This window comes from Pipistrellus kuhlii, unplaced genomic scaffold (genome assembly GCF_014108245.1).
Source record: "Pipistrellus kuhlii isolate mPipKuh1 unplaced genomic scaffold, mPipKuh1.p scaffold_m20_p_3, whole genome shotgun sequence".
NCBI lineage: Eukaryota > Metazoa > Chordata > Mammalia > Chiroptera > Vespertilionidae > Pipistrellus > Pipistrellus kuhlii.
In genome coordinates this window covers 67,771,953-67,799,333 of record NW_023425529.1, presented here as the reverse complement: position 1 = coordinate 67,799,333, position 27,381 = coordinate 67,771,953, and the positions used below count along the sequence as shown (strand labels likewise).

The window sequence follows — 27,381 nt, the reverse complement described above, 5'->3', positions numbered from 1 at the left end:
CAATTTTAAAGTTTTTTGTTTACTTTATTTTTATTGTTTACACTAGGGGTGTCAAACTCAATCAGAGAAGGGGCCAAAATCTAAAATCCAGCCTAAATCGCGTGCCGAATGGTTTACTGAACAGTCATAAACTGTCATTGTGATGGAAACGCAGCGGAGTGCAGTGATGACAGCGCGGTGCGGGCCACATTGCAAGGCCTGGCGGGACGGATTTTGCCCGCGGGCCTTGTGTTTGACACATGTGGTTACACTATCCCCATCTCCACTTTTGCCCACAATTTTAAACTTACATGTGATTCAAAAGCTTACAAATTTAATTTGTAATTGTTTCACTAAACTATACAATAAAATGTGTAACCTGATGAAGGTTGTTTTCTAGAACTCTATTTGAAAGATGAAAACAAAAGAGAAAAGTTTTATTTATTCCCCTTTAAAAAAAGGAATTTTTCTTTTTCTTTTTTTTTAAATATATATTTTATTGATTTTGTACAGAGAGGAAGGTAGAGAGAGAGTTAGAAACATCGATGAGAGAGAGTCATCCATCAGCTGCCTCTTGCACACCCCCTACTGAGGATATGCCTGCAACCAAGGTACATGCCCTTGACTGGAATCGAACCTGGGACCTTTCAGTCCCCACGCTCTATCCATTGAGCCAAACCGGTTTCGGCAGGAATTTTTCATTTAATAAGATGATTTACAATCCACAGAAGGTTGTTTTATATTTCTCCTTGCTACCTTCAGTTCCCTTGTGATTTGTGTAAATGCTTTCCAAATTTAGCAAAAAATAAAATAATTGGAAAGACAATATTTATATTTATATAAAGGATGAAAGTAAAAGCCAATGCAGGAGTAGAAAATTTGAAAAATTAGAGCATGAAGAAAAGAATATATTAGTAGATGAAAATCAAAATACAGGCACTTTTTAATTTACAAATATTAACTTTCTGAATTAATACACTACTAAAACAGTGATGATAGTATTCTGAAGCCTCAAATGTAAAGAGAATTTAAACAAGGAGTTGATGATAGGTAGTAGTAACCTTGACACATTATTAACCTGTATCCCACATCTAAATCACATTGTAAAGATGAGGACCCAGGGGAATATAAAAGCTAAATTATTGAAGCTGCATATTTGGAGTCAGAAGTTCTTTTCTTACAGAGAAAGAAAAAAAAAATCACAACCAATTTTTATAGTCAATGACTAGGTGGTTCCCAAAGGACTGGGAAACTACTAAAAAAGAAAAATGACCTGTCAGGTGATAATTAAAATTACCTGTAGGTTTAGCATTGGTGGTGTACCACAATCTCTAGCATGCAATGAAGACATCTAGTAAAGTGCCTCTTTCCTCACAAAAATCTATATTTCAATGAGGTTACTTGGTAATATAGTTCCATAAGAAACTATATTTCTTATTTTATACTGAAAATGAAGAGATGAATGGTAGTTTTTTTATTTTTAAAATGCCTTGGAAGTCAACTTACAATATATATTTCTTCAATAACCCAAGGAGTCAGGGGAGGGAAAAAAATAAGACATGGTATATAAATAATAACCAGTGAAGAAAATATAACAAGTATAGAGATGAAGGAAAACTGAAGGGCAGAAATATAAATGCTGCAATTTTAGCTCCACTTTTTCTCCTGAATGATGTTGAATGCAACAATTAACATGGCACTAACCTCTACGCACACTTTTCATTGGCTCAGTGGGAGCTCTTCACAGAGCTACAATTATGAGCTGCACATAACATGAAATTGTTAACTTGCTCATTTACCATCTCTCCTATTCCCTAAATATTTTATCTCATCTGCTAACGTGAAAGTTCCACTGACATCAAATGCAAATACTTTGGCTTAACAGCTAGAATATTTATATACATCCCATATGAACACGAAAGATAAATCTCATATCTATGATTAAAATGTCTTATACATACTTGAGTTGTTGTCTTACATATCCACTAGTCTGAATAAAAATACCAGTCACTATGTATAAACACATTACGATGCTAAAAATGTATGGTGGGAATGTTGTCCGCATTAAGGCCTGAGGTAAGGAGAGAAAGATACTTTTGCCTGATAATACAGGCTGGGCAAAAGTAGGTCTACAGTTGTAACACAAATAAGGCAATAAATAATGAGTAATAATATAAGAATAAATGATGTGTTTCTTCTACTCACAACTGTAAACCTACGTTTGCCAACCACCCTGTATAATTACTATAGGCTCAGTGACATTTTCCATTTTCCCCAAGCTTCATCTTTAATTTTAAAATTGCTGCTACTAATGCTTATAACAGAAATGGCATGAATGACTCAGCGCACCACCTTTTAAATCTCTGTAGCTACTCTCTTCTCTCTAGTTCATGTTCTTTAAAACATTTCAACCTAATTAACTAATAATCATTATTTCAAAACTCATCTTGAAATGAAGAGGTTTTCTCAATAATTTCTGAAAGCCTTCCCTAATGGGCATGTCATCCTTTAAGTAATACCAGTGTTTGTTTATATCCTAGTTGCATAACAATCTCTCTTCTCTTCCCCATTATATGAGTGTTGCTCTTTTTATACTGTTTAGGGATAAAATATGGGTAAGATACTATGATTATTATTTCAGAAATGAGCAGAGCTATTGGAGGGCATCTACTTGACATGTTAAGAAGAATGTGGCTGTTAAGAAAGCTCAAGTCCTCAGGATTTCAAACTTAAGTCACTGTATTTTATCTTTGTATGCAAACAATTCTTTTACAGCCCAAATCACAAGCCCTCAAAAAAGTAATATGTGTTCTCTTATCTACCATGATAAACATTGAAGAGAAAGGTGCCTGCAAACAATGAGCCAAGCCTTTGATGTGAAGGCCTGTCTCTATGGCCTCAGACTGGATTGTTCTCTTCAGATGTGACAAGAACATCATCAGATGAAATGAATAATTTTGACCTTCTATTAATATTTATTTGAAACTTGCAATAATTTTTCTAGAATAGATTTTAATGTGCTATTTCTAAAAGAATCTCACATCACCTTCCAGCCCAGAAAGTTTGGAAAGTCTTCTGAATAAATTCGAAACTCTGTTAATGTGGATCCTAAGCCTCCTACAGTAGTCACTATCCCCGCCCCCCCTCTTTTTTTTTACCAGCTTCTTTCTATGTGGGATCCCTTAACACGACCCGCGTGGTTCAGGGCCCACTCAGGGTCCGGTTTCTGGAGAAGGCCCCACACTAAAATGAAGAGAGAGACTGGAAAAGAGTTAATTTGGGAAAATGGGGGCCAGGCGGGAAGTCTACCTCTAGTGGGAAGACTAACCGCTCTCTAGCCTTTTACCATTCCTTTTATTGAGATTCTGAAACAAAGAAAGACATTTCTTAAGGAGGAAGTTCCAACAGCAGAAAATCAACTTACATTTACATATGATTAACAAATTAAAGTTGCCTCAATCACCACTATCTCAACTATACAATGAGTTAATACCTCTGACCATTCAGAGCCATCAAGGTCAGCTAGCTCTTTTTACATTTTATCTCCAGTGACAATGCTAGGTTTTGGTTCCCTGTTCCTGGTTCCCAGGCATTTCTAGTGTTCATATTTTATTACTTCCCTCATGTTTTCCATTTTTCAATCAAGAGGACTCTTTCAAAAATAAAGTAAAAATCATTGTTTCCTGACTCCATACATTTGCACATTCCCTTCAGTGCAACTGAAATGTCTTTCAACCCTACCTTTCCCTAAAAACATTCTCCGGTTTTTAGACTCAGCATATGCTAACTTTTTCATGATGACTTCTATATCCCATGTTAATACTTTGTTCATAAGTCTGTATGTCATGGTATTTAACATGCTTACCCTCATTTGCAGATAATAAATTCATGTAGGGCATGAGTGTGGGGGGGATTGGAATGGGGGGTTGAGGACAAATATGTGATACCTTAATCAATATATTAATAAAAATAATAAAATAAAATATCATACAGAAAAATAATTCATGCAGGTTTGGGTCTAAATTTTATTTATCCTTTTATTATAAACTAGAGGTCCAGTGCATGAATTCATGCACCGGTGGGGTCCCTCAGCCTGGCTGGTGATTGGGCCACTTGGGACTGGCCAGCTGGACAGGAGGGACAGAAGAAGGTTGGCTGGCCATGGGAGGTTGGCTGTGGGAGTGTACTGACCACCAGGAAGCAGCTCCTGCATTGAGTGTTTGCCCCCTAGTGGTCAGTGTGCATCATAGCTACTGTCTGGTCACTTAGGCTTTTATATATATATATATATATATATATATATATATATATATATATATATAGTATATCTCAAAAGAATATACAAATATGCTTGTATAAAGCAAGTAGTCAATAAATATAGTTGAACAAATTTTCCTTTATAAAATGCTAGGTGATATGGTTATTTAATTATTCTTTAATTTGTTAATATTTACTAAACATCAATTATATGCCAGGCAATGAGTATATAGTGGCAAACTAAACATTGTCACTTTGCTCATGAAATTTACAATCTAGTATTATAATATTGTGTAATATATAAAGCACTGGCTGATTGTGGCCTGGGCTTCAGTTTTAGCTCCTAGAAAAATCATTATTTGATTGGATGCAACTTATTCAATAATATCAATATCAATGCTGTTGGTTTTTTTTTTTGGTTTTTTTTGCCCACAAACCAAATACATGCATGTAAATATTTGCTAAGTAATTATAGAACAGTCATAAAGAAATAGAAATAAGCTCTAAACAAGTATTTTAGTAGGCCTAGCATAATTTACCAAAAGTTAATAGTAAAAAACACGAAGAGTAGGCATTGCTTTAGATAAGCAACTGCCAACCTTTTTTCATCTTCTGGCAGACATAAACAGTTAGGTATTGCATGTTTTAAAAATTCTTGTGGCACATCAGTGTACTGGGGCCCACCAGTGGAAAATCTCTGCTTCGGGTAAATGCTAACCATATTGGAAAATCCCAGAGTTGTAAGTCCTCTCTCCACCCATGTTTTACTCAGTCAGGCTCTCATGATGGCGAAGAGCACTTTCCTCTAATAAATTCAGTGCTCTCAGAAGAAAGCGAAGACACTAAATAATGGCTAAAGTATAGAGTGTCATTTTTCTTTGATAAATATTAAAGAGAATTATTCACAAAGTCACTCACAGAGTCCATAGTTCATTATGTAAGGGATTCCAGAGCAGGAATTGCATGACCCAAGCATTATCAATTATCCCAGGAGGAGAAAAATCCCTGAAAGACTGACTAAACATGGACTTTAATCCACTTTTGTGAACCCTATTCGGTAGTTATTTCAAAACCTCTCTGTTCTTCTCAGATGTTCTTTGGTTCTAGCACACGTAGGCCATTATCAAAATTGTGGAAGCTTTCCAACGGAATCTCCCTCAATCTCTTCACACATTCTACAAACCTACCTGCAACGGTGCCCATCATCTCTTCTTCAGGTTCCATGGAAGGAAGTATTTTTCTCTCACCAAGGCCTATCTTGCCACCTATTCTCCAGATCCCTCTTACCCTCACCTGCCTTCCTGGTAACCATATGCTATCTCTTTCTGCTTCTACTATATCTTCAACCCTCCGTCTCTGCTAGCTGCTTCTTCCCAGGATGTAAAGATGCTCAAGTTTCCTTGGCACACCATAAACTGCCCATCTTTGGAGAAGTATGTTCGGAATTCCCAGGTTAGTTGAAACACCTTGATTATGCATCATGAACTTTCCTTCATAGTGTTTATAACTATTTTAATTTAGAAATAATTCCACAATTACCAATAACTGCAGTAAGGTACTGATGGTCTTGAATAATCTTTTATCTTTAGTGCTTAGTAAATATAGTACTTGGTACATAGTAGCCACTTGACGTGAAACCATATAATGAAAAAATGAATGTATAGGAACCTGTATTCTACCTTTCTTTCTCCCTTCCCCCCTCCCTCCCTCCTTCCCTCCTTTCCCCACCCACACAGACTATTCTAAAACAAATGACTTTCTTAACTATTGGTAACAAAATTTCCTGCTTAGCTTTAAAAACAGCAGCAGCAGTAGGTGATTTGTTATTATTTGGAGTGTGGTACAGGAAGGAGTGGCAGAGAGGAAAAAGGAGAGGGCCCATGATGGTAGTCACTGTCTCCTAAGCATGGCAGAGTATGTAGCCGCCCATTCTCCTCCTGGTAGGCTTCACCAGTCATCTACAGGGCCCACGGGAAGCAGAACCTTACACGCAGCCACTGCTTGTTACCTGAATGGGAGAACATTATGCCTTACATTAAAGATCTACAACCATCTTGTATTATCACTTTATTATGTAACTAGTGACCTGGTGCACAGATTCGTGCACATTGAAAGGAAATTAATTAGAAGAAAGATTCGTGCAGTAAGTACTTTATTGCAAAAAATTACATGTCAAAATAGTATATATAATATAGTATTATAAAATTAAAATACAAAATATTTTAATATCGCTATTTGCCCTTTCTCTATAATAGACGTGTCAGAGGTAAAAGAAAATTAGTAAAATGTATATGAAAATAATATATAATTTGATTAATAAATTAACAATAACAACATGATATAAAAACAACAAAGACATGATATAAAAATAACAGCATGATATGAAAATAACATTGATAAAAATGATTGATGAATTGATTAATAAATAACAACATAATATAACAACAACAAAGTGCCAATACTCGGTCTTCAGATACATCTGGCATTGTGTGTGATTGGCACCAGTGAGAGCTTTATATGTATCATGCTTGCACAAGTCAATGTTTATTTATAAATTGCCAATGTTTATTTATAAATAAGTTTTAAGAAAAAGATAATTTATGCTTCAGGTTGGGCCCAGCATATCAGACTTAAATGCAAACTAATTAAAATTGTAGTGATCTTTGCTTTAAATTAGAGCAGCGTTTTTCAACCGCTGTTCCGCAGCACACTAGTGTGCCGCGAGATGTTGCCTGGTGTGCCGTAGGTGCAGACAAGACAAGAATTTTATAATTTTTCACTATTTTGTTTACTTAATATTTCATAATAAAGTAATTATAAAATACTTTCTTTGTGTTTATTTGATTCCTATTCAAGAGAATTACTTTATATATAGTCAATATAGGCACAGAGTTAAATTTTTTAACATTTTCTAATGGTGGTGTGCCTCGTGATTTTTTTCATGAAACAAGTGTGCCTTTGCCCAAAAAAGGTTGAAAAACACTGAATTAGAGCATCAGAAAACAAAAATAAGAGTTTGGAAGCCTCTTTTGAATGTGCTGTCCATACTAATGATGCATTTTGCTCTTCAACTTGCTAATTACTGACATGCATGTTTTTCAGCACAACTAAATTCTGTTACTAGCCTCAATTCCTGTCCTCCACTGTCTTAATCTGGGAAGAGTTCGAAGGTGGCCTTTTCATCTATTTCTGCTGAATATCCTTAATCATTTTCATAGTACTAGTGTCATATGTACCGGCCGGTCAGTCAGTCAGACGGTCAAATGGACATACGATGGATCACTTAGCCTTTAATATATAATTTGTCATAGTGCATTGCAACAATTCATTTGCAGAGTTCAATACTGAGTTCAGTATAAAAACTGAGGATAAATACTTGCGTGCACGTGCACACACCTGCACACATACATGCATTTAAAGTGGAAGCCAAATAGAAATAAAAATAGAAGAACTAGTAGTCTTTTGTGGTAGAGATGATTTTCATGGAGCCCCCTACATATACAAATTTGGCATTGATTTAGTTGCAATAAAGATAAGACCAGTAGAGAGCACTACATGCACTTATAAAATATTCTTTCAAGTACTAACTAATAAAAACATTGAGTGAAAAAAATGTTTCTCATTTTAATTTTTACTTATATTTTTCACCAACGAGAATCAATGTGCTATTTTGTTTGAAAAATAAAGTACTTAAACATTTCCTTGTGCTTTTGTTGTGTTCCTATCACATTTTATTTGGTGAAAATAAAAGACAATCAAATATCTAAAAGTAGATTTTTTTTTTTTTAGATTTTTGCTTTAAATTTTTTTTAACTTGCTTTAGACATATATGCTGGTAGTTTCCTAGTTGAAAAATATGGTAATCATTGTTGACTTACTAAATTGCTGGAATCTGTATCATACTACATATTTTAAACAGAATTAATGGTCAATGGCAACTAGTTGTTTTCCCAATCACTTTGTCATTTTGGTTTTAGAAACTCAATTAAATATCACATTGCTATTGAGCTATCAATTGACATGTGATAAAATGCCTACAATGAAGCAAAAATAAAATGGCCACAGGTATTATAACCTGGAATCATATTACTGAAAATGGCCATATTATACAAAAGTACAAGGCCATAAATGAATGGAATTCATGCTTTTAAATATGATATATACAAGAAAAATGTTTCATTTATAGCACTGTTTGAGATGGGGAAGATCTAAAAACACTTTAAAGTGCATCCACATGAAACAATTTGAATGGAATTTTATGAAGCTAAGAAGGATGATTTAATCTATATGTGTTGATATGAAGATATCATTAGATACAATAACCAAGATGTAAAATACTATGTATAGTAATGCTATCTGAATTTTTGAAAAGATGTGTGTGTGTGTGTGTGTGTGTGTGTGTGTGTGTGTGTATGAATTTTATGAAAGAATACACACACAAAAATAACCCTATTAACATTGGTTTCATGTGATGAGTGGGTCTTTGGGAGTTTTTATCCATGTGCATTATTTTACACTTAAAATATCTAAACAAAATCCTGTTAAAAAGAGAACACATACAGTATATCAAATATTAAATAGAATACTTTACTTGCCTATCCTAAATAAAAATGGCGAGAGGTTAGCTTGCTTTCTTCATTTGTTTGAGATTGCTTTGATTTGGGGTTTAAATAAAAACATGTGTTTGGCTTAATTAACCACTACTGATCTATGCAAAATCCAGGTGACAGGAACCTGAAGATATTCAGAATAAAAGCCATCCTTATTTGTCTCAATTTTTCTCATCCTAGTAAAATTCTTAAGAGGCCAAAATGAAGCCATAATGTTATTGATTATGTAAGTAAATGCTTTGAGCAAGAAGTAAAATTAAGAAATCTTTCAAAGAGGAAACTTTTCAGAGACAATGCACTGCCAAAGGGCAGACTTGGGGAATGGCAAAGTAAGATAATAAGCATCAGAAAGTCCCACCTACATGTACAAGGAGTTAAGGGCCAACAGGCAGGGAAGGCAGAGAACCCGAGAGTGATGAACTTATTTTAAAAGCATAATTTGATCCCACTGATAAGTTTTAAGAAAAAGATAATTTATGCTTCAGGTTGGGCCCAGCATATCAGACTTAAATGCAAACTAATTAAAATTGTAGTGATCTTTGCTTTAAATTAGAGCATCAGAAGACAAAAATAAGAGTTTGGAAGCCTCTTTTGAATGTGCTGTCCATACTAATGATGCATTTTGCTCTTCAACTTGCTAATTACTGACATGCATGTTTTTCAGCACAACTAAATTCTGTTACTAGCCTTAATTCCTGTCCTGCGCTGTCTTAATCTGGGAAGAGTTCGAAGGTGGCCTTTTCATCTATTTCTGCTGAATATCCTTAATCATTTTCATAGTACTAGAATTATAAATAAATAAGTTTAGCTGGATTAAAAATATAAAGTCAGGAATTGAGGTGATTTAAGAAAAAAAGCCACTTAATCCATATTGTAAATGAAGCTAAAGTCCCAAATGAGCAATGTGATTTTTCCCAAGGTCAAGGTAATAGCAAAACAGATACTTAATTATAATGATCATATCCCTCATTTTTCTTTAGTTTTTCACGAAATGTCTTTGAAGATTCTGGTTCACCAGTTAGCAATCTTTTAATTCAAAATTGCAAAAGAGTGGCTTTCTGCTCAAAGGTTTAATATTTTATAATCTACATACAGGAAAGAAATATCTCCAAGTTTCTCCTGGAAGTGAATGTAAAGGGCCTCCAGCAAGCCTTCACAGAATCCAGACTTTCCTTCTTTCCTCTATACCTTTAACACATATACATTTATATGTATATAAATGGGCCACCTGATGCTCAGGTAACCAGGACCTGCCACAGTTTGTGCTCCTGGCAGTGGCAGCAGCAGAGGTGTGATGGGGCGTCACCTTCCCCTGATTGCCGGGTCACCTCTCGCCCCTGAGGGCTCCTGGACTGTGACAGGGGGCAGTCCCAGCTGAGGGAACCCCCCCTGTGCATGAATTTTCATGCACCGAGCCTCTAGTATAAAATAATGCAAATAAAACCCTACAACTGAGGAATTATTCAGATGACAGATTTTCTTCTCTCAAGGCTCTTTTCTATTTCTTTTGAAAGAAGTAAAAGTAATTAGAATTTGCAGTTAATATTTACATTTCATCTTCAATTTTCTAATCCAACTCTGAATTAGTAACTCCTCATTTTATTCTGTTAGTAATTTTTAATGCAGATGCTGCAACAGTTTTTTTGTTTTTTTCCTCTCAAACCAGATTGTACTTGTACATTTCCTTCTATGGTAGACACAAAGTTATTAAGGAACAAGTTCATTCTATTTCTATTAATTATACTATTATAATCTGACTCTCAATGTCCGCCCTTAGGTTTTTTTGTTTTTTCCCCCTTATACTCCAAATTTAACTACTCAAACTTGCAACATGCAACATGCCTGCTCTCCTGTCCCTGGCTTTATTCTCCTACTCCTGGGTATGCCCTTCTCCTTAGCTCTGTCTTTTGTGTTTCTGACATTATTCTAGACCCAATTCAAATCCCAAATTGTTCATTCTTTGCATAGTACTTCCTCACTCATTACTCTCTTTATTGTTTGTTTATTACTTTGTTTACCGTCTCTTTCACCCCAGCACAATCAGGGCCTTTTTCTTGTTCACTGAAATCCCAGTGCCTAAAACAGTGCATAGATGGTAAGTACATTAAGTATTTGTTGAATGAGCAGGAAAAAAATAGTTATCAAACAAACCTAAGGATAAAGTAAATATAGTAAAATTCTCTATAGGTAATGGTTTAAAAAATAACCACCTATATATCCATTTGTGTTCCAAAGTATAGGTTGGCACTTCAGCTTAATCTAGTGTTATTTTGACAAAGCTGTGAGAATTACTGGTAAGGAAGACAACGTGATATTTTGAATCAGTCAAAAATAATTTCTAACACCAAAGACTGAAAGAATTCCAGTTTGAAGGTGTTATTTTCCTCATATGTAACTGTGCTTGTTACACTCCATTTATAATCTAACTAAACGCATCTTTTTGGTATGCTAGCATTTTATGCAAACCTCTTGATTTTGTCACATATAATTAAAAAAGATTCAGTGAAGTAAAAAAGGACCTTAATGTAGCTTTGAATGCTTTTTTAAAAACAAGAGATTTTATATTTCGAAGTAGATAGTAATTTTAATATTAACCTATATAAAATAAAACCTGTATCATAGGTTTTTTTTTTACTTTAGCTTAAATTTCCTATATGCATTCTCCCTCTTTTAAATATATCTCAGACATAACAAAAGAGAAAGAAACTCTGAAATACAATGCTGAAATCAGGAAATCTTCAAAAGTACAAAATAAAGGTTTTTTTTAATTTTTATTATTATTTTTAAATGTATTTTCATTGACTTTAAAGAGAGAGGGAGGTCAAGGGAGAGAGAAAAAGATAGAAAAGTGACTCAGATGCCGCCTACCTGTCCACCTCCCGCTGGAGATCTAGCCTGCAACCTGGGCAGCAGCAACCTCTCAGTGTGGAGGACAGAGGGTGATGCTCAATCCCCTGAACCACTTGGGCCAGGCCAAAGTCTTGTTCTTTCTTTTTAAAATATATTTTTATTGATGTCAGAGAGGAAGGGAGAGGGAGAGAGAGAGAGAGAAACATCAGTGACAGGAGAAAATCATTGATCGGCTGCTTCTTGCATGCTCTCCATTGGGGATAGAGCCCGAAACCCGGGCATGTTGTGCCCTGACCGGGAATTGAACTGGTGACCTCCTAGTTCCCGGGTCAATACTCAGCCACTGACTACACCTGGCTGGGCTAAAGTCTTTTTCTTAATGAACATCATAGACACTATTAAACAGGGGTTACTTAACCTCTGAGCTAAACTGCTTAACCTCTGAGTCTCAGTTTTGCTTATCTATAAAATGAAATAACAACACTACTTTTTCTGGGTTGAAAAGAGGAGGAAAGAGAAAACAGCCTAGCATGATGCCTGGTACATATAAAGTGCTTAATAGGTATATTTTGAATGAATGAATTCCATTAAAAACACAGGTGCCAATGAACTAAATTACTAATGAAAAATAGTAATTAATGATTGCATAACCAAATAGCTAAAAGTATAATCATGTATGTTTTAACAATTCCATGATTAATACACAAACAGAGCAGCATAAATATGAATAGATCAAGTACATTGACCTTGAGACACTATGGGTGGCACAGGAGTGGTCCAAGCAATTATTCAAGAGACCTAAGTATGGTCATATCTACCCAAGCAAAAGAAGAGATTATAGGAATTTTCTTGTGATGTCTTAAATAGAAATTCACATATTATGTTATTGGAGAGATAGTAGTTAGTTATTCACTCTTCATTAAAAAATAAATCCTAACAGATAATGATTATTACTCATTTTCTATACCTGCATAGGCACCAGCTAAAGGCATTGAAGTTCTCACTATTAGAAATAACAACCAATTAATGTATGGTTATTCATGCTTCCTCTTGCTTTCCCTTTCAGTCTCTACAAAAACCCTACATTGTCAATGCAGTAAGAATGATAGAACAAATTTTCAATTAGGGAGCTCAAGGCATAAGTCTAGAAACATACTATTAAATGTTTGGTGTTGGGGAGACCTTAGAAAATGAAGATAAAAATCCATCATGGGCCTTACAATCTCAGATTTGTGTTGAAATAGGAACAATTATGGCTTTTAGAGTTATGAATGAAGCTGCTCAAATATGTATTCATAATAAAGTATGTTCTTAAAGACCTTCATTAGTAGCCAGGGGATTTGTGTGTTCTTTTCATCCTCAATTATTGAATGAGGGTTGACATTTCGTGCAAGGCCTTGGCGCATACTATGCTTTTATTGTGCACAACTCAACTTCTCTCTGCTGTTTGATTTAGGGGATGTGAATAATGAAAATCAAGCAGAATTGTTGCTTCTTCCTCAGTCCCATAGTGCTTCCTTTCTGTGATGCTTAGAGCCCTGGCTGCATGCATAGCTTGCTCATTTGTCTCCCAGCCTGGACCCAGCCCTGTCCAGGGACAGGGCGACATCTCATTAATCTCTGCAAGGCTAGGGCCTAGCAGAGTGCTTGCCACACAGTTCAGGTGGGACGTGTGTTTGCTGTATGTATAAATTTATATATGCCTTACTCTTTCAAAGCACATGCAGACCCTCACAAAGCTCAGCAAGATTGAAAGGCAGAATTAGTTTCCTCTTTTACAGACTCTCAGTGAGAGTGAAGGTTATTCCCATGTTTGACAGATGAGGAAACTGGGGATCAGTGAGGAGTCATGTGATTTCTAGAGAAGAGATAGCTAAGACTTGAATTTCAAGATCACATTCTTTCTAAAACACTCAGTGAAAATGTAGGCACATGGAACTATTTCAGGGATGTTTTTAGGGTCTGTTGGATGTATGGCCATTTTTTACTTTCTCAAATCATTGGTGAAGTCTTGTTTCCTTTTTAAAAAAATGTAGACCAATGTCCTAGCCAGTGTGGCTCAGCAGTTGAGCATCAGTCTATGAACCAGAAGATGATGGTTCAATTCCCAGGGCACATGCCTGGCTTGTGGGCTCAATCCCCATAGAGGGTGTACAGGAGGCAACTGATCAATGATTCTCTGTCATCAATGGTGTTCTATCTTTCTCTTCCTCTCTGAAATCAATAAAAATATATTAAAATAAGTAAAATAAATAAAAATGTAGGCCATGGATGCAAAAGATCTTCATAAATCATCCATTTTTGTCATTAGAAGACAATGATATGGATCATATACAAATATTTTGCTTTAAAACAGAACATATTGCTGGCCAAAAACAATTCTGCTCTGTTCTAGGGAAGGGAATGGAGGCAGCTTTGTCCTTTCCAATCCTAAACCCAGGGCCATCACCATTATGCTTATATAAGATTTCTATACACTGATTTCTTTACCAGGAAATGAGTCCCTGTGGTGGCAATATAGTGAAAGCAGTTGAAGCAGTCATAGCCAGTACCTGAAGGTTTTAGCAATTGAATTCTGATCAACTCTAATTCACCCTTTCAATAACATCCCATCCCACTAGATCATAAGCCACAGGAAAGTAGGAACTGTATTCAATTCCTAAGTCAGGCCAGGGCACATGGCACGTAACACTCCTAGCTCTGTTCCTGACATACATGTTCGTAAATGACAACTGAATAGCCCCTGGCTACATAGATCAACCTGGAAACCTGCTAAAGACATGTTTTACAAACTTAGTCATGGAACTTCTCTAGGTGTTGTTTTTTATTTTTTATTTAAAACCATTTTTAAGAAGTTTGCTTTTAAGATAAGTTCTTTTCTAGGCAATACACTCAGGCCTTCCATGAAGACATAGTGATAGAACCCTGGCCTTAAGTCCGTTATCTTGATGCTGTTATAAGCCAACATTCCAAAAATAAATAAATAAATAAAAAAATAACAGAAATTAACAGCAACTACATACAGATCCCAACATTTCTGAACTAGAAGCATTTTCTCCCCAGGGGATGGGATTACAGGTTTGACAAATACTCTTCATCTGGAAAAAAAAAATAAAAATAAAAAATCACCTCTCTACCTCCCTGCCCCCATCCCTCTCCACCCTTCTCCCTCCCCCCTGGGGCACGCATCCTCTGACCACCTCATCTCACTGGAAAGTTGAAAGAAAGCAGCACCCCAGCTGCACCCCTGTGAGCTCCCTGGGCTGGCACCCCGAAGTTCCCCGGCTGAGCCCTCCTCCCGGAGCCGGCGGCACAGGAGCTGGTACCTGCTCCGCCTCTCGCGGAGCCTGAAGGTCTGTCCGCAGCCCGACAGTTGTGTCTCCATCTGGCTGCCAACCCACCCAAGCTTCCTTCTCCTCCACCGCCGCCACCTCCCCTCCTTCCCCCTCCCCTCCTTCCCTTCCTCTCCGGCTTCCCTCCCCACCCCCGCCCCCAATCTCCTCCTCTTTTTCTCACTAAAAACGGCTGCTGCTACCGCTGCTGCTGCCGCCGGAGCCGAGCGTCACTTGGGTTCGCACCGCAGACATGGCGACCCTGACAGCGGTCCAGCCGCTCACCCTGGACCGAGGTAAGGGGGCGACCCGCCGCCAGGCCCCCGCCTCCCCTCCGCCCGCGCCCAGGTCCCCGCCGACTGCCGCCGGGACGGGCGGACCGGCTCGGCGGGGGGAGCAGAGCGAGCGAGCGAGGACGGCGGAGAAGGCGAGGCGATCGCGCCGGGAGCGGGAGACTTTCTCCCCGTTCCCCTGCCCGCCGCGCCCCGCCGGGCCGGCCGAGGGGCGCCCCCCGGCCCCGGAGCCCGCGCCGCCGCCCCCAGCCCCTCGCCCGGGCGCCGCGGGCCCGGCTTTGTCGGAGCGGCTGCGGGATGCGCGGCGCCCGGGGCTCGGGGCTCGGGGCTCGGGGCTGCGGAGGCGCCGGGGGCGGCTCTCCGTGCGGTGCCCGGCGGGCAGGGGCGCCTGCAGCCCGGGACCCGGAGAGCGCGGCCGGGGGGACCCGGGAGGAGGAAGTTTGTCCCTGCGCCCGGGGCGATGGAAGGTCCGGCTCCCGGTGCCCGGGCAGCTTCCCCGGAGCAGCGGTGCCCGGGCGCGGGGCTGCTGCGGCGGGAGTTTCTGGGCCAAAAGGGCAATCGGAGCTTGGGCAGCGCGGTCCCCTGGCCGGGGGCGCATCGTCCCTGCAGCCGAGTCCGCTTATTCCTGGCTCCGGAGGTGGAGGGGGGCGCATCTGCCCCGCCGCCCGGTGCTCCCCGGCCGCGGCAGCGGCAGCCCTCAGTTTCCCCTGCCCCGCCAGCCCGGTCCTCTCCCACCCGGATCCGCCCGCCGCCGTGCCCGGGCTGCGGGATGCGCCAGGACGCAGCGCAGATGGGATGGAAATTCAACTTCTGACCTGCCACCCACCCTGGGCGCCCTGATTTGATGGGGAAGCGGTGTTTGCTTTCTCTCCAAGTCCTCCTCAAGCCTGAGGGGAAAGGCAGCCGCTCGGATCGGGCTTCTCTGCTGCACCCGGGAGGGGTGATACCTGTCACCGAGGCTGGGTTTTCCTGCTGGCGTCCCCTGTCCGGTTGTGAAGGCGCCCCAGACCGGCGACCCTGCAGAGGAGGACACCTGCCTGTCCCCCTCCGCAGAAGCCGGGCTTAGGACCCTGGGTGGCCGTTTGGAAATGGTGTGTTCAGAGGGAAAATGATTGAGTTTGATGTGCCTCTGAAAATATTCTTTGTAGCGGCTTAAACTGGACTGTGGGACAAGGCAAAAAGAGCATCCTGCTGCGAGTACAGTGGAAAAGCCAGGGAGGTTTTTAATTTGGAGAGATTGTGGGTGACGTTAGGGCAATCTGTTGGCGCCAGAACAGATCTTATTTGGTGCCCATAGCAACTTGGCTTGGGGGCTAAAAGTTGAAAATTTTTTATTTTTATTTTTGGGAAATGTTAATTTGCAAACTTGTAAATTAATAACAGTAGTAAAAGAACTCAGAAATCCATTGTATAACCCATGATTTCACTCCAATATAATCATCTGCACTAAGCAGGATAAATCCATTGCCACTAAGAGCCACACAGATGGCAAGCTACGAGAAATTATGTATTTTCTAAGTATTTCTGTTTTAATGTAATGAGCTCTTATATAGTCTCATTACTTAATCAGTCTTTAAATAGCTCAAGTAAATCGACTACAGAAGGAGAAAAAAGAAAAATTCCAAGAAAATTGTATACCTGAGCAATTTATATACTACTACATACTACTGAAAATGTTTCACTTTTCGGTTTTACCTTAGCCTTTAGATGCCTCCCTCAGTTGTGGAGAGGAAATGCAATCGGACCAAGATCTCTCCTTAAAGTTTGTTCTTGTTCACAGCCAGGCTGTCCCTGTCCTTCCCAGTGTGATTAGTTTCATGCAGAAAGCAGCTCAAGAGGCAATCTGGGAGAGACAGTGGTTGCAGCTGAATAAATTAATTCACCAACAGCTCAGTGCAAAGTCTATAATTTACGGATGATGGGCTATTGGTAGGATTGCTGTGCATGAAACCGTTATATAAAAGTATTTTTATCTCTGTCATTAAAATATAATTAATCAACTAATTTCATCATTAAACTGATGAAATAAGGAATTCTGAAAGAAAGAAAGAAAGAAAGAAAGAAAGAAAGAAAGAAAGAAAGAAAGACTCTTAAAAGAGGGAAGCCAAATACTATTATAGTTGTAACTCTGATACTTTGGATGAGTTAGTCAGCCTCTCCGGGCATCAGGTTTCCACTGCGCAACATAAGGAGTTTGGCTGCGATGATTCTGACACTGTGCAGCTTTAATTTGATTCATTAACATTGGGACTCAGTTTCTGGTCACCCACTGGAAGACTTTTCAAGCTCACCCCAGTTGCCCAGGTTGTTTTGATGTCCTTTGATGTGCGCTGAAGTCACCTGCTGCTTTGGCTCCATCAAAACATTTCTCAGGCTGTTGCATCTTGCTCCTCATTGAAGAGAGCTCCTTCAAGGAAGAGACCATTTCTAAACTCATCTTTGTGTTCTTAGTGTCTGACCTTGTCCCTGATCACAGTAGAAAAATCACACATTAGTCTAAGTGAACGAAGGACTGCAGTAACTTAATCACTGTTAAACATAGGGATTTGGTAGTGAACTGAAGCACCGTTTATAGATTCACAACATTTTGGCCCTGGAAAGGATGGCAGGGAGAACATAGGCTGGCAGTTTAACGTTTTGTTTTTTCCCTACATGCTTGACAATTACTATCAGTTACCATAGCTCACCGAGGCTGTGATTATTAGCCATGGGGGATTGTAGCTGGTGGGCAAAGGGAGAGGGAGGAAGATGTTTGACAAAATCTCCAAGGATACCTCAGCAAACCGGAATCCATGTCCATAATTTCAGAGCCAGTTCTTTTTTATCATCTTCATTTTTTCAAATGAAAAACATGCAAGAAAGGACAGGATACTATTCTAGGTACTGGCAGACTTTACGTTACAATCTAATTTTTCTTTCTTTCTTATTTGATGCCCTTTGGCACCATAAATTGATTTATCTGGAATCTTCATAGCAAAAGTTTTAAGCAAACTGATCAAAGCTATGGATTGAAATTAAGATTTACTCCTCCCAGAATATAAAAGTATCTGAAAGGAAGACACTCAGAGTATGTAGCTTCTTGGGTCTTGTCTGGGAAGCAAGCCTTTGCTAGGACCAGGCTGGTCCCTGAAAGGACAGTTTAAGGTCTTCACTTATCTGTGCATGTTCTAGACTCTTTTCCACCTGCTATTAACACCTCATAGTAACTTGGTGGAGGCCTCTGGGTAGCTATTGGCACAATAGGTTCCTATTCATTCTGGTCCCAGTCCTGATGACTTTTCATTTATTTATTGTATGTCTACTATGTGTGAGACCCCACTATGGGATTGGCATGCATGGTGAGCTAAACAGACATAATTCATCTTTGTTGTAATTAGAATCCACCCAGAGAGAAAGATTAAACACACACACACACACACACACACACACACACACACAAATGCACACATAAGCAAACCATTCATCATTTATTTATAACTTAATCTATACAAGATGCTATAGGAATATCAGAAACAATGTTCCTGCTTTTATGGCCCTTAAGAGTCTAGTGGGAGAAACAAATAATAAGTAAGGAATTAATTAATTCAACAAATAAGTGTTGAGTGACAGCCTATGGCAAGCACAGTTTTAAGCAATGTGGTAGTACTAAAGAACAAAGCAGATAAAGTTCTAATGGAGTGTACATGCTAATGAAGAAGTTGCACATTGAACCCATACATATACAACCATACTTGCCAGTGGGAAAAATAAGACTGCATCCGAGAGAGTAGTGGGGGCTGCTGATTGAAGTATGATAGTCAAGGAAGGCCCTCTGGGCTGGTGACATTGAAGAGACCTGATGAAACGTAGGAGCGAACTGTGCAGCTGTGCTCTGGAGGAGAACCTCCCGTGTGCACCCTGGGACCATCAAGGGAATTGCTGAGAAGATGTGAGCACAGCGGAGAGTCATAGAAACTGGGATGTGAGGAGTTGATAGCCAGGAGCTAAATGATGTAACTTATACATAGGATTTTAGATTAATTGAAAATATGAAGTGTTCATAAGGCAAATAACATGGCATAAGGATAGAGGAAAGTAGGGAAGGACCTATTTGGACAGTGTTGGTTAAGGAAGGCTCACTGAGAAAGCAGCATTTAAACAGTTCTGATGTATTAACAAGATCCTTAGGAAAACACGTGTTCTGGAAAGAGGGAAGAAGACACATAGGAGCAGTTATATATGTACAACTCAGCTATTATCTCTTTAATACATCTATAACCAATCAAATGATTAAAAAATATTCCCAAGAAATAATAACACTCTATGTATCCTTTCTTGGTTATAAGTATACCAAGAAAATCTATAGATCTGTGTTTTGCTTCTTTTTCCTAATCTAAAGCATCATATGTTATAACTAGATTTTCAAATGTAAATTAAATAGGTATCACTATGCATAAATTTACATGTGAAATCTAAGGAGTCATAATATGCCATATATTCATTTTCATTTTAATCCTGTCTAATAAAGAGGGAATTATGCTAATTGACCCTCATGCCTTCACAAAGATGGCAGCTCCCACAGCCAATAAGGAGGGAATATCCTAATTGCCTGCCCTGCCCTCAAAGATGGTGGCACCCACAGCCAATAAGGAGGGAATATGCTAATTGACTACCATGCCCTCAAAGATGGTGGTGCCCACAGCCACAAGATAGTAGTGCCCAGTCCCCTCAACCCCATCAGGGTGGCAGGCATTTGACAAGGTCCGGCCTGCCCCTAGGCAGGCCTATCCACTCTGTGCGCCTGCCTCCAGAGTCCTCCAGTTCCCTCAGCCTCCCAGCTGCCTAGCACCGGCCTGAGGCACAGGCAGGATTCAGGTGTCGGCTGCCCAGCCACCCAGGGCCACCCAAGGCCCAGGTAACGAGGGCTGGCTGAAGCTTGTGCTGCCAGCAGTGGCAGCAGCAGAGGTGTGAGGGAGTGTCACCTTCCCCTGATTGCCTTCTGCCTCTGAGGGCTCCCAGACTGGGAGAGGTGGCATGCCGGTCTGAGGAAACCCCCACTCCAGTGCATGAATTTTTATGTACCAGGCCTGTAGTATTTAATACTAGACAGTGATGTAGAAAGTAGCACTCAAAAGATGCTGATAAGGAGATTAGTGTGGATCTTCTCTTCTAGAATTTAAAGCATTCACAGCAATTCTTCCCTACAGCAGAGGTTAGTTTACCCAGATTTCAGTCTCTAAAATCAGAAATGACCTTCAGTTACACTCAAGGGAACAAAACAAGGTACCAGCCTTGACACTCAACACCTTCATAACAAAGAACATGGCAGTCGGTCACTATGTAAAAGATTTCATGGACTCAAGCACTTTCTTAAGTCCAGTTGCTCCGACACTCTTTTCACTTTCTATTTCAAGGTCAGAAAAAAGTAAAGATAGAATTTTTCAAAATTTCACTTCTACCATTTCTCTCTAATTTTCAACAGAATGGCTTAAAAATAATGGCTTATAAAAATAATACAAAGCCAATTTGTGGAGAGAAATGGATAATTAAGACAATTTTGAGGAGTAATTAATATTGTGCTAGCTTAAATACTTGAGACTTTATGAAATGACTAGAAGCTTACAATCTTCATTTGGTGTTTATGTAAGAGAAAATGTTGTCGTCAACCATCATCTACAATAACTTTTCCGTGAATTAAATTCAACTTGGATAATTTGCGTTAAGTGTAAACGGAAATCTTGATTTCTTGGCTTCTAAAATGTCCTACATCAAAATATTGATTAAACAACTCATGATGTGTTTCCACTTTACATTTTTTATCCTTTAAAAATTCGAAAACCAAGAACTTTTATGTTGTAGGTTTCGACCTTATGGAGAAAAATAATATGAGAGCAAGAATTGAATGCAAACGAAAATCTCATGGCCCTACACTTTTCATAACATTTGTGATATATTAAAAATTTTCTCTCTTCCTTTCACTTTTCAACACATGCAGAGCTTATTACTTTATGTATATCCAGATTCAAGCCTTGGGGCAAGCCCATAGCTTTTCTAATAAGCTGTATTCACCAGTTTTTATAAGATCTGTATTTGCCTGGAAATTGCTTTTGCTCACAGTCCAAAAGGACTTGCCCTTTCTCCCCTCTCTCTCCTTGTAAGTTAGTTCTTATGTTGCTTTAAAAATATTTCACCCAGTAATTGTGATGGGAAGGAAAGAGAGAGGGGCTGATTATATGTATGCCTCTTGTCCTAAAGCCTTCTCACATCAGCAGTCAGATATGTTTTAGTCTGCAAACATTAAGTGCTTGCTTGCTTGCCTTCTCGTGTTTTCTGTAGGTGTCACTAAACATTAAAAGTTATTGAACTTTTTAAAAATAGCAAATCAATATTTGAGTGTTTATTTTTTCACTATGTAGTTCTAGGCCATTATCCAGGAGTCAGAATTCTGTCACATTTACCTTTTCTTTCCTTTTTGATAATGAAAAGTTAGAAAGAGAAGGACCCAAATTTCCAATTTCATTATTAGAGAAAGGTATTTTGCATTTAATGGGAGTCTTGTACACAGCTTTGAAATGGAAAAGAAATTGAGAAATTAATGACAGAGCTTCCAGAAAAAGAAATATGAATGTGGTGAGTGCCTTCTAATGTGGTGTGTCAGCTATCTAAGCCCTAAGATGGATTTGGTGTGCTCTGCTCAGTTACGAAATTAATGATTTTGCTTTTAGAGTGTTTTTTTTTTTTTTCCCCCCCAGGAATCACAACTAGGGAAAGGGGACTATCAAGTGAGGATATGTGTACTAGATATTAGGGATTGTATTAGGTATAAAGCCAGTGCCGCTTAGAGGTTTTTCTTTTTTAATTTTTATTTTAAGCCTTAATATTTTCTGTTAGGATATAGTTTTCATCAGATCAGAGGTGTAGAACCCAACACATTTGTGGCATATAAGTGGCATACTCAACATTTGTCTTTTGGATGAAGGAATGAATGAAGTTGATTTAGTTGGGCCCAGTATTCTGAGTCATTCTTAATGGGAAAGAAAGCCTTCCAACCTGTCTTAGGTTGTTACCTTGCCTCTGTGTGTGTAGCAGACTCCTAAAAGTGGAAAGCTTTCCAGGGCTAAAAGAAGAGGTGAAGCGTTGGTGTTGGTGTTTGTGTTTGTAGCTCTACTTCCATTGCTTGAATATGCATGCTGTCTTAACTTGTTAGTAAATCCAGCAACTTAATGCCAGGACACAACTGAAAAGGTTTAAAAATAAGGTGAGTGGGTGGGGCCCCAGCGGAATCTCCCCACCCCCCACATACACAATACACAAGATACTCTGTTTCATCTTATTTATTTTTTAACTACAAATGGATGAATGATAAAGTTATGTCCTGATAAGCAAGTTAATGTGAATTTAATTTGAAATCACTCTGTATTTGCAAATGTAAGCATAGCCTTAAGGTCATACATATCATTGAGCTTACTAAGTAGTATGCTGGCTGAATTTGAAGACTTGCTAATAACAATATATATGGTCAAGGACAACTTAGTAATTATGTTGATTGAGAATTATTTTGCTGTTATATTTAGATAGTTACCTTTTTTGGACAGAAAACTAGAACTTATAACTTAAACTGGTCGTAACTTCCTCCTAAAAACACTATAGCTACTTCAAGTCCAACTGGTTTTGCTATTTTTGTTTACTTGCATTGTGTGTTAATATTTAATATATTTTGGCATAATATAATTTTTTCTATCAAAGAATTATCTTTAAACAAAAAGGATAGAATAATGGGATCTCAGAATTGCAATAAGATTTAAATGCCCAAAGTAGATGGGAAAAAATAAATAAAAAGACAGCTGAGTTTTAGAGAATGGCAGAGAGACCACTGGAAGTGGTTTTGGAAAACTATTGGAGAAGAGCAGTAATTGTTCACAGACAAATATTTTGGCTTCCAAAAATGTGAGAAGGACACTGTAATCCAATCTACCTGTCAGAAAAATCTAAAGCATGTTCATATCAGAGTGGGATACTGGCATTTAGAAAAAAAAGTGGTAATCCCACAGAGCTTACATGGGATCACTAAGGATAGATCTTGTCAAAATTATAAGCATGTGCCATAACCATACCATACTCATGACATCACAATTCTGGTGGAGAATGTGGAGGTGTGTGAAGGGGATGGTTGCTCCCTTGAGTTTCAAGTGGTTGAAACACTAAACCAAGGCAGTTTCCTTCTCTGTCTTATGCAGCACTGTTATCAATATCTTGTACTAGGGTAACAGACGATTTTTACAGGTGACCTAGAACTGGACGGAATAGCAAACGCTTCAACCAACCATATCACTGTTCTAAAATTCTACCTAGCTTGAATGACAGTGTTAAAGAACAAAATCCAACCAGGAACATTTAAGAATCTAAGTGGCTTTATCAATTATTCTTGAATCTGGCAGCATCCCATGTAGCTACCAGAAAGACACATTTACGAGCTGGGCAAAATGGCAGCTGTTTGTAAGCAGAAAGAGGGTGAGAAAGAAGTTAAAAATGTAGATTACTTTAGGCAGGGACAGCTTCCTTTAAGGAAAGGATGGGGGTTTAACCAGGCAGATGACCCCACCAGTGTTGATCAGGAAATTCCAGATTGATTGGTTTAGAATTCCAGTCCTGGGAGAGGCTGAAACTGCAATCAGGTTACTTATTAAGTTATTAAGTTTTTGTTTGTTGACATAGCTTAGCAATAGCGCCTCCATTTTGGTGTGTGTGTGTGTGTGTGTGTGTGTGTGTGTGTGTAACAACAGGTTACAATAAAAGAGATAAAATATAGTGGAGATGAAATGTGATTTTCATTCATTCATTCATTAGTTCATCAGCAAAAGGGAGCCAGCCCAGGCTATTCACTTTTCCTGTTTGTCCTGCCCCTTGAACACCACCCCGCAGGACTCCATTCAAGCACATTGGAGCCCTCCTGCAGGGCCAGGGCCTAGGTCAGGCCATCGGGACAGTCTGGGCTGGGGCAGAGGAGGCTTAGAATGGCAAACAGGCACTCCAGAGCAGCCTGCCGGGATTGGAAACACTAGACGGCTTTCCAATCTGTGTTCTTATTTGTAAAATGGCAAATAATAAAAATAGGACAGACCTCACAGGAAGCAGGCTTTAAATAAGTTAATACATAGAAAGTACTCAGAACAGGCTTGACGTGTTAACTTCTCAACAATGAAAATTATTTCTTCCCTGAGTCCTAGAAGACATATACACCCACCCCGCTGCCAGGCGCAGGGACAGATAATGCTTGTTGCCTACACACATACGAACAGGAAGGGGGCCTGCTTACTAGTATTTTAGTATTCTGTAGAAGCAGGGAGCATTTGGATCTGCCTGCAGGTCAAAACAAAAAGGTTCCTACTCATCTAATCTGCCAATCCACTCTTCCCCCAAATCACTACTTTCTTGATGCTCCAATAATACTTTTTTACATAATCCTGGGAGAGCACTTACTACACAAAGTTAAATTTTTCTTTTACGCTGCTGTCACCATAAGTTATTTACACACAAGTTTGTGTACCCATTGCCTACATAGGTGCCTGAAATGTAAGTGCTCAAATGTGTGCTGACTATATTAGAGGTTTGTCTTTAAGTGCTGCATCATTTCAGGGTTTAAACTAGGTAAGCGAGCAGAGATACAAGATGCAGATTTTTTATTCAAAAAGAAAGTCCCTACATTTATTCTCTTCAAAATTTATTCTCTCCTGGGAATTAGTGTACATCCTATTACTGGATTACTGGAAATATATAGGTAAAAATGGAATGACAAATTGGGAGAGTTGTTACAAACAGAATTTAAGATTCAGTAATTGTTTAGGATAGGGATTAGACTTTTTGTCGATGTTCAATGTTTTTATTCTATTTATATGAAGATATCAAAAGTGTATTAAATAGTTGACTGGGGAAAATATAACTAAGAGCGACTTTTTTTTTTTTTTTTTAATTCCTTTTCAGTGCTATCTGATTAGAAAGCATCACGAGACACTAAAGTAGGCAAACATGTGCCAGTCAGGGTGTGCGCTCTGGGTCTAGACATCTGGATACAAACCCTCCCTCTTCCTGCCTCTTCCCAGCTATGTAACCTTGGCCTGTCACTATCTTCTCTCTACTTTCATTTTCAACTGTGGAACTGAATGTAATAATGCTCCGTCCCTCTTCAGGTTGCTGTAAAAATTAACCGAGAAAACATATGCAAGTGCCAGGAGCTCTGCCAGGTCCATAGTAAGTGCTCAGTAATGAGTGATTATCCTCCCCACTTCTCCCCAGAGCCTGCACGTTTCCCAGTGCAATAAATGGGAAGTGCAGTAGACAGATATGGGGATGAATTGCAATTCTGCCACTTACTATCTAGGGAAGCTGAGAGTATTGCTTACACTCAACTCATTTTTCTTCATTCTTAGTATGGGAATAAAGACACCCACGTTGCATGGCGATATACTCCCTTGGTTCTTCCTTCAATTAGCCATTCAAGGAGAAGTGAATGAGAATTTCGTCTGTGACAGGTCCCAAACCAAGGGCTTAGGGGAAAGCTTGCAGTCTAGGGAAGATAGACATCAGACAGTTAACTTATGATAACATAGTTTGAGTATTTTAGCAACAGCTCACACATAATGAGCGTTTACAACATGCCAGGCATTGTGCTTCCGGCTTTTCATGTTTCATTTCAATTAGTCCTCACAAGAGGCCTTTGAGGCAGATGCCGTTAGTGTTTGGAAGATGTGGGAATTGAGGCATAAAGAGGCTAAATAAAGCAACAGAGGCAAGCAATAGGAGCTCAGGTTGGTTGGTTCTTGAGGCCTTGAGCTTAATCACCATACTACACCGGGGAGAGCAAGTACATAGGTCTGTAACAGGGTCTGTAACAAGCCTTGGAGAACTTGGACTTGTAAGGGCACCAACACAGAAGTGCTTGCAAAGGCTTCAAAGAGCAGGCAGACAGGTAGGAGGCACACGGGGACAGCAGTAGCCAAGGACAAAAGGGCAAGAACTTTGTCCAATTCTTACAAAAAGAATGTAAATTAAATGTTGGTAAAGAATAATTTTTTTAATATAATTTAAGTGATGTATTTGAAAAGTCTAGTAGAATTATTAGAAAACAGCAGGTGTTTTTTTTTTTTTTTTGGTTTGTTTGTTTTTTAATATATTTTTTTATTGATTTTTCACAGAGAGGAATGGAGAGGGATAGAGAGCTAGAAACATCGATGAGAGAGAATCATCGATCAGCTGCCTCCTGCACAACCCACTCAGGGGAATGTGCCAGCAATGAATGTACATGCCCTTGACCCGAATCGAACCCGGGACCCTTCAGTCCGCAGGCCGACGCTCTATCCACTGAGCCAAACCGGTTTCGGCGAAAACAGCAGGTGTTTAATAAATGGTTGTGCTTATTATTCATGGCAGCTATTAATCTCTTAAACCTAAAAATCAAAATGCCCATAGATAGAATTGTAAGAAAGTGCCAGCGGTATTTCATTCCTTCTTCCCATGCTGTGCCAGGGACCCAAGAGGTGATGGCTGTGACATTCAGGTTACCTTTCCGTGATCTGTAATGCAGGGGCAGAGCTTCTCCACAGACCTGGACTGTGAAAATAGTGCCCCAAAGCCCCTTTCCCAACAATCCTTGCCCTCAGTTAAGGTAAGTGAGAGGGACTGGAGAACATAGCAGCATGAAGAGATTTCTGTTTTCCCTTCAAGATTAGCTCTTGCCCTGGTCGGGTTGCTCAGTTGGTTGCAGTGTTGTCCTGTACGCCAGAAGATTGTGAGTTCAATCCTGGTCAGGGCACATACCTAGGTTGTGGGTTTGATCCAGGCCAGGGCAAGTACAGGAGGCAATGTTTCTCTCTCACATTGATATTTCCCCCTCTTTCTTTCTCTCCCTTCCTCTCTCTGAAAATTAATAAAAACATGCTTGGTTTTTTAAACCACTGAGGATTAAAAAAAAAGAAAAAAAAGAAAAGATTAGTTCTAAATGTCCTGAAGGGCATAAACACTTTCTGCTTACCCATCATCATTAAAATATATGTCTTGAGATTTAATATATATTTCACTGGATCA

At 39.2% G+C, this 27,381-nt stretch overlaps 1 protein-coding gene across 2 annotated transcripts in view; it reads left to right on the top strand.

Annotated features, from left to right (window-relative positions):
- The first annotated feature begins 14,585 nt into the window (after window positions 1-14,585).
- LIN7A (lin-7 homolog A, crumbs cell polarity complex component) overlaps window positions 14,586-27,381 on the top strand; it is a 145,433-nt gene continuing 132,637 nt past the window's right edge. Inside the window, exon 1 of one of the 2 annotated variants that reach the window (XM_036457797.2) lies at window positions 14,586-15,324. In XM_036457797.2, coding sequence (XP_036313690.1) covers window positions 15,282-15,324 — 43 coding nt within the window. In that variant the 5' untranslated portion in view covers window positions 14,586-15,281. The remainder of the gene's footprint in view (window positions 15,325-27,381) is intronic. The other variant, XM_036457796.2, reaches the window with a different exon arrangement.